Source organism: Gorilla gorilla, chromosome 9 (assembly GCF_029281585.2).
Source record: "Gorilla gorilla gorilla isolate KB3781 chromosome 9, NHGRI_mGorGor1-v2.1_pri, whole genome shotgun sequence".
NCBI lineage: Eukaryota > Metazoa > Chordata > Mammalia > Primates > Hominidae > Gorilla > Gorilla gorilla.
In genome coordinates, this window is record NC_073233.2 from 81,249,555 (window position 1) to 81,257,671 (window position 8,117).

At 55.5% G+C, this 8,117-nt stretch overlaps 1 protein-coding gene across 1 annotated transcript in view; it reads left to right on the forward strand.

Moving 5' to 3' along the window:
• The window catches only part of ARHGEF17 (Rho guanine nucleotide exchange factor 17), a 61,199-nt gene extending 53,082 nt beyond the window's left edge, over positions 1-8,117 (forward strand). Inside the window, exons 12-21 of the mRNA XM_004051780.5 lie at positions 145-218; positions 1,097-1,296; positions 1,490-1,791; positions 2,263-2,512; positions 2,803-2,889; positions 3,223-3,290; positions 3,503-3,651; positions 4,441-4,615; positions 4,729-4,998; positions 6,614-8,117. Of these exons, the coding sequence (XP_004051828.5) occupies positions 145-218; positions 1,097-1,296; positions 1,490-1,791; positions 2,263-2,512; positions 2,803-2,889; positions 3,223-3,290; positions 3,503-3,651; positions 4,441-4,615; positions 4,729-4,998; positions 6,614-6,810 (1,772 nt within the window). The 3' untranslated portion in view covers positions 6,811-8,117. The remainder of the gene's footprint in view (positions 1-144; positions 219-1,096; positions 1,297-1,489; positions 1,792-2,262; positions 2,513-2,802; positions 2,890-3,222; positions 3,291-3,502; positions 3,652-4,440; positions 4,616-4,728; positions 4,999-6,613) is intronic.

Sequence of the window (8,117 nt, forward strand, 5' to 3'; positions counted from 1 at the left end):
TTATTCTAATGTGGCTGGGATCAGGCCTTCCCCTAAAGAGACCCTGAGGGGCAGGGGAGGAAGGGGAATGGGGCAGGGGCAGGACCAGGGTGAGATGGATGCTATGCTAAGCAGGGTCCGTCTGTCTGTCCGTCTCCACTACAGCATCCAGCAAAAGCTGTCTAGACCCTGAGTTCCTGAAGGCCATCCCCATCATGAAAACCCGCAGTGGCATGCAGGTATGTCTGCATCTGGGTCACTTGGGTACATGTTTTCAAAGCCAGCAGGTGTTCATGAATTTTTGTTTTGTGTACGACATTGTGTATATGCCTTGAACATTGCTATTGCTCCTTATGTCTTGGAGAATTCAGCTCTCTGTACATGTGTGTGGGTGCTGCATATGTATTACATGTATACATGTATATGGGTATGCTTCGTGCATATCTGTATCTGTGCATGTGAACAAAGGCTATATGAATGATGGGAAGTAGCTTCATTTATGTGCTTGTATGAGGCTGCATACATATGTACAGAGGTTACCAGCATCACATTTTTTCTATGCATGTATCCATGATTATATCTGGGGATATGTGTGTGTACATGTAGGCATGATGCCTGTATCCCATAGGCATGAGTGCATTTGATGTGTAGAGGGTCACATGGGCAAGGTGCAGTGGCTTATGTCTGTAATTCCAGTACTTTGTGGGGCCAAGTTAGGAGGATCACATGAACCTAAAAGTTCAAGACCAGGCTAGGCAAGACCCTATCTCTACAAAAAATTCAAAAATTATCCACGTTTAGTGGCGCGCCCCTGTGGTCCCAGTTACTTAGGAGGTGGAGGTGGGAGGATTGCTTGAGCCCTGGAGGTCAAAGCTGCAGTGAGCCATGAACCCACCACTGCACCCCAGCCTGGGAGACAAAGCAAGAACCAATCCAAAAAAAAAAAGGGGGTCCTGTGCCGCGTGTATGTGTACGCGTGTGTAGAAGGGTGTATAGGGCATCCACACACACCCATGCAGGCCTGCCTCCCTCCATTCTGCCGGGGTTTCCCAGGAGTGGGGAATGCTGGCAGCAGTTCCTCCATTCACCTTCTCCTGTCCATTGGCGCCTCCTGCAGTTCTCCTGCGCGGCTCCCACCCTGAACAGCTGCCCGGAGCCCTCGCCTGAAGTATGGGTCTGCAACAGCGACGGCTACGTGGGCCAGGTGTGCCTGCTGAGCCTGCGCGCCGAGCCGGACGTGGAGGCCTGCATCGCCGTCTGTTCCGCCCGCATCCTCTGCATCGGGGCGGTGCCCGGGCTGCAGCCTCGCTGCCACCGGTGAGGCCTGGGCGGCGGGGTGGGCGGCACCGCGGGCCTGGGAGAACCAACCCCTGTCCCAGCACACTCTCAGGCCGCCCCGGCGTGGTTGTGGGCGGGGCCCGGCGAGTGTGGGCGGGGTCGGTGGGCGTGTCCACCAGCGGGGCCCCGTCTGGCTCGTAGCTGCTGTCATCCTCACTCCGTCTTCTCGCAGGGAGCCTCCTCCGTCGCTGAGGAGTCCTCCAGAGACGGCACCGGAGCCCGCCGGGCCGGAGCTGGACGTCGAGGCCGCTGCGGACGAGGAAGCCGCGACGCTCGCGGAGCCGGGGCCGCAGCCCTGCCTTCACATCTCCATTGCAGGCTCGGGCTTGGAGATGACGCCGGGCCTCGGCGAGGGTGACCCCCGCCCAGAGCTGGTGCCCTTTGACAGTGACTCTGACGATGAGTCTTCGCCCAGCCCCTCGGGGACGCTGCAGAGCCAGGCCAGCCGGTCCACCATCTCCTCCAGCTTTGGCAGTGAGCTTTGGCCATCTCCTCCAACTTGGCCTTGGCAGGCAGGGTGGACTGCCCAGAGGAGGGGGAGAGGAGGGACCAGTGTAGGGCAAAGGCGTGGCGTCAGACCTCAGGATGTTAGCACACAGAGCAATGAGGGCAGGGGATGTGACACCGAGGATCCAGAGGACAGTGGGACAGTCAGGCGGGATCATGAAGATCCTGGAGCACTCAGCTAAGGAAGATGGGGTGCTGGTGGAGTGGGGACCCACGGTGTGGCCACTGGGTCTGAGGGGCCAGGCGAGATCAAGGATTCTGTAGTGCTGAGCTGTCGGTGAGCAGGGCAGCAGGGCAGCAGGCCGGAGCAGGCTGGGGAAGAACAGCTTTGAGAGGCCTTCCGGAGGGGCATGGCCAGGAGGGATGCATGGCCTAGAAAGATATCAGGTCCCAGGCCTGGCAGAGGGGAATGGAGACAGAGACCTTTGTCTCCCTCAGATGAGGAGACCCCGAGTTCCAAGGAGGCCACGGCAGAGACCACCAGCTCAGAGGAGGAGCAGGAGCCAGGCTTCCTGCCACTGTCTGGCTCCTTTGGGCCTGGTGGTCCCTGCGGCACCAGCCCAATGGATGGGAGAGCCCTTCGCCGCTCCAGCCACGGCTCCTTCACCCGGGGCAGCCTTGAGGACCTGCTGAGTGTCGACCCTGAGGCCTACCAGAGCTCCGTGTGGCTGGGCACTGAGGATGGCTGGTAGGGACAGGGGAGGGACTAGGGACACAGTGCCAGAACTCTGAGCTCCCTGCTCTGGAAATCATGTGGCCCCTGGAGCCAAGGCAGGAGGGCTTTGGGTCACACCTCAGGGGTACTGCTGACCAGGGATGTTAGTGGGTCTGACAATCCCAGGGAGGCTGTGGGACCTCAGTACCTTGGGCAGGCACCCAGCATTGAAGACGTGGTGCTATGGGCAAAGAGGTGGAGGGATGACTCCAGGGGCTGGTGTGCCCCAAGCGTTTGTCCCAGGTGCATACCCCAATCCACAGTGTCCACGTGTACCAGTCCTCCGACAGCATCCGTGACCGCAGGAACAGCATGAAGCTCCAGCATGCGGCCTCTGTGACCTGCATCTTGTAAGGCCCCAGGGTGGCCCTTCCTGTCTAGACTTCTCGGCCACACGTGCAGGCCTCCTGTTCATCTGGTCCCCCTGCTCTACTGTCCCTCCTCTGTGTGGAGGCTGGAAGCCAGAGGCCTGGCCCTAGGCTAGCTGTGCCTTTTACACACTGTGTGAGCTCGGGCAAGTCACTCCCTTTTCTTAGCCTCAGGCAACCCCCACCTGGAGAACAAGGGGTGGGAAGAGGTGGCCTCTCAAGAGCCATACCCATTCTATCTGTGGTTCCCCTGGTCCTGGGTGACCCACTTTGGCTGCCTGAACTCCCTTACTGCTTCCTCTTTTCCCTACCCAGGTATCTGAATAACCAGGTGTTTGTGTCTCTGGCCAATGGAGAGCTTGTGGTCTACCAAAGGGAAGCAGGTGAGTATCTGCCCTCCCCCACACCCTGCCCCTGTCCCCTTACTGGTGTTGGGGCTCTCTCCTGGAGATGTGGCTTTGGGCAACTCCCAGGCCCTCTGTGGGCCTTGGTTTCCTTGCTTATAAAAGGGGAATGTTAACATCTCATTTCAGGGGAGACTGAGGCTCAAATTTAGAACTGGAGTGAATTTCCTGTTTTCTTTACCCCACTCCAGGCCATTTCTGGGACCCCCAGAACTTCAAATCAGTGACCTTGGGCACCCAGGGGAGCCCCATCACCAAGATGGTGTCTGTGGGTGGGCGGCTGTGGTGTGGCTGCCAGAACCGAGTCCTTGTCCTGAGCCCTGACACGCTGCAGCTGGAGGTAGCAGGGGTTGGGGGAATGGAATTGGTGCCATGGGATGAGCTAGGTCCGTGTGACAGGGAGATGGAGACCATGGTAGGGGCATAAGCAGCATCCAGCAGAGGGCTAGGGCCTTCCTCTGACCACAGAGTGACGCTGGCCAGTCCCTGTCCTCCTTCGATCCTCATTTCTTCTGTAGCTGATGAGGAATACAGTAAGTGTCCCATATACATTAGGAATCTTATTCATCCTCTTGCCCACCCTATCTCTCAACTCAGGTTTTAGGGTCCTTTGGGGATAGGACAAGAGTCGTTTCTGATGTCAACATCCATTAGCATTAGACTCTGGCATTTATTGCTGCACATGTCACTTGCACACATGTCAGAAGTATCCAGGGGCAACGGGTTCCCTTAATTTCCCTCACTTATTCCATTGTTGGCTGGGCAGGAGTCCAAAGCCCTGGGTTCAGGCCCCAGCTCTGTGACTGACTTGCTGTGTGACCTTTCCCTTCTAGGCTTCAGCTTCCCCACCTGTCCAGGGGGAGGCCAGTGACTGATTTTAGAACCCTTTAAGCATTGAAGTTCTCTGATCCTTAAATCACTCAAGTTTAATGGGGAAAAAGCACCTCCATTGTAATTCCTGAGAACTAAGTTGGGAGGTGCTGGTGAAACCAAGCTTCGAAAGGTTAATCAAACCAAGGACCAACGCTAGTGTGAGTTGTGAGGGATGAACACTGGTGAAGCTCCAGGCTAGGGTGGGCCAAGGGAGGCAGGCCTGCCAATGACCCATCTTCTCCCCCGCCTTCCCCAGCACATGTTTTACGTGGGTCAGGATTCAAGCCGCTGCGTGGCTTGCATGGTGGACTCCAGCCTGGGTGTGTGGGTGACATTGAAAGGTAGTGCCCACATGTGTCTCTACCATCCAGACACCTTTGAGCAGCTGGCAGAAGTAGACATCACCCCTCCTGTGCACAGGATGCTGGCAGGTACTGACCTCAAACTACCACAGCACCCTCCTTGGAGCCTTTCTGCCCGATCGTAGAGGTGGCTGAGCCAGGGCCAGAATTCAGCCCCAGCTGTGGTCTGTCTCCCACCCCAGGCTCGGATGCCATCATCCGGCAGCACAAGGCTGCCTGTCTGCGAATCACAGCGCTGCTGGTGTGTGAGGAGCTGCTGTGGGTGGGCACCAGTGCTGGTGTCGTCCTCACCATGCCCACTTCGCCCGGTACTGTCAGCTGCCCACGGGCACCACTCAGTCCCACAGGCCTCGGCCAGGGACACACCGGCCACGTCCGCTTCTTGGCTGCAGTCCAGCTGCCAGATGGCTTCAACCTGCTCTGCCCAACCCCACCACCTCCCCCAGACACAGGTGGGTCAGTGCATCATACCCCAAGCTAGGGATCATGGACATTTGGTTTAGGACTCACCACTATCCAGCCAGAAGAGCTTTCAAGAGGGAGGAAAAGTGTCACATAGAGCTGGAGGTGGCATATATGACAGGAAATAGGCCACGGAAGTGTCCAAATGAAATCTAGGATAGTGTGTGTGTGCACCTGCATGTGTTGTGTGTATATAAAGTTCTATCCAGAGAAATGTCATGGGAGACAGGGAGGGAACTATAACCTAAGCGGTAGAATATGTCACAAATAGAATATGTATATAGAAAATATGTCCTGTTGTATATATTTCCTATATGCACCAGGAAATAGCACAGGACTAGAAATGATATATAGGGCAGGAAGTGGAATCAGGAAGTGATGCACAGAGCAGGAAATAGCAACAGAAAACAACATAGAATGGCACTAGCACAGAAAATGGACTGATAATTAGAAAGTGAAACAGCCGGGTGCCAGGCGCGGTGGCTCACACCTGTAATCCCAGCAGTTTGGGAGGATGAGGTGGGAGGATCGCTTGAGCCCAGGAGTTCAAGACCCAGCCTGGGCAACATGGTGAGACACCGTCTCTACAAAAAATACAAAAATTAGCCAGGTGTGGTGGCACACACCTGTGGTTCCATCTGCTCAGGAGGCTGAGCTGAGGTGGGAGACTCACTTGAGCCTGGGGAAGTCGAGGCTGCAGTCAGCAGAGATTGCACCACTGCACTCCAGCCTGGGTGACAGAGTGATACCCTGTCTCAAAAAAATAAAAATAAAAATATGGCCGGGCGTGGTGGCTGACACCTGTAATCCCAGCACTTTGAGAGGTTGAAGGGGGTGGATCACCTGAGGTCAGGAGTTCAAGACCAGCCTGGCCAACATGGTGAAAACCCATCTCTACTAAAAATAAAAAAACTAGCTGGGTGTGGTGGCGGGCGCCTGTAATCCCAGCTACTTGGGAGGCTGAAGCAGGAGAATCACTTGAACCAGGGAGGCGGAGGTTGCAGTGAGCCAAGAGTGTGTGCCATTGCACTCCAGCCCAGGCAACAAGAGCGAAATTCCATCTCAAAAAAAAAAGTGAAACAGCAGGAAATGAGGTACATCAGAAGGCCACAACCAGAAAAGCCTTGCTTTGGCAGGACAAGAAATGATATTCCCAAGAGGAAGTGGCTGTGGAAATCAGGAAGCAATAAAGCCTCGGGTCAGGAGTTGTCTGGGTTCACAGAAGACTTAAGCTACCTGGGAAAGGGCTGTTGGAAGTAGGAGGCTTATTTAATGCAAGGACGTTGCGTGCAGTAATCAAGAGAGATAGAAAGTGGCATCTTACAGGGCACTTACATTGTAAAAAGAAAAAAATCAGAAGTGGCGTCACCTTGGGAAATTATGTGACTCCTGACTAGAGATTACAGATGGGACATAAGAAGTCTGGCTGCCAAGAAGTGGGCATTTCTTTCTAAATAAGTTCCTAGCTAACAGAAAGTGGGATTCCCCCATAGGAAGTGTGCACATCTTCCTTCCTATCTTCTGGGGTGTGGGAATTCAGGCCCCGATGGGACAGTGAAGCCTCCATTCGCCCCCAAGCTGACAGATCCTCCCCTCTGCCCCCAGGCCCCGAGAAGCTGCCATCACTGGAGCACCGGGACTCCCCTCGGCACCGAGGCCCCGCCCCTGCCAGGCCTAAAATGCTGGTTATCAGTGGAGGTGATGGCTATGAGGACTTCCGACTCAGCGGTGGGGGCGGCAGCAGCAGTGAGACTGTGGGTCGAGACGACAGCACAAACCACCTCCTCCTGTGGAGGGTGTGACCCTGTCTGCCGTGGCCCAGGACTCGCCCGCCCACCTGCCTTCAGCCTGCTTGCCTCTCCCTAGCCCACACGCAGACTTTGACCAGGAGTATCCAGCCAGGGGCACACATGTGCCTGCGTGGGCTCTGCCTTGTCTTCGCGGAAGCATTCCTGATGGAACACCCACTGGCCAGCCAGGCCACGGCTTCTCCTGACCCTCTGGCTGCCCCGGTGCTTCCAGTCATGATCGGGTGGGGGACATGTGGGCTGACCAGGACCTCTGACCCTGGAGCTTCTACCAAAGACACAGCTGGGTCTGGACCCCACGGGGCTGGGGAGGGCCATGTGCAATATTTGGAGGGTTTTCTGGAGGGCAGCAGGAAGGCTGGGGAATTCCCCATGTACAGTATTTATGTTTCTTTTTAGATGTGTACCTTCCCAAGCACTTATTTATGCAGTGACCTGGTCACCTGGGGTGGGGGTGATTTGAGGAAATGACATGAGGAAAAGAAACCTATTCCTGCCCTGGGTACCACCCTGGGACTCTAACCAAGCCTTCCTGGAGGGACCCATGTGCCCCTGAGCCCCATTCCATTCATACAGACACACACGTACGCACACTGCATGTCCAAGGCCCTAAACATTGCCCGTTGACATAAACTTTCCAGGGCCCCAGCCTGATGGGGCTGCCCTCAGTCCTCTAGATCAAGATGCTATTAGGGGGCAGTGATTGCCATCTGGGGACCTGTCAGGCTTTGTCATTTCCCAGTTTGTTGGTGGTGCCTTTAGTGGTTCCCTAATTTGGGAACACTGATGGGGCCTTGGACAGGGCTTTCTCTCAGGTAGGAGAAATGGGCCCATGATCTCCTCACAGTCGCCCCCAGTCCTTGGCCCTGCTTCCCTGTGTCTCATGCACTGGCACATATGGTCACCTTGGAGGGCAGACCCAGGAGCCCCTCTGACCACTGAATCCGTCTCCACACCCCTTCTGCCAAGGGAAGCCCCTTCAGGAAGGACCCCCCAAAGCTGAGGGGCTGAATGTAGCCTCTTCAACAGAGAAGGCTCCCACTTGAGAGCAGCCTCTGCCTGACCCCCTGGACCACAGGGAGCCACTCTGACCCTCAGCCCCCTCGCTTCTTCAGCTAAAACTCCAAAGGTTTGGTTTCAGATGGGGTTTGTTTTGTTCTGTTTGGTTTTGGTTTTGTTTGGGGTGGGTGGGTCATTGCGGTCTTAGATTATGTTTCTCTTGCTACCAAACAGTCATGTATTAACTCTCTTTGGATGATGAAGTTTAAAGAGTCAATAAATAGAAACACCAGTTGACTGCA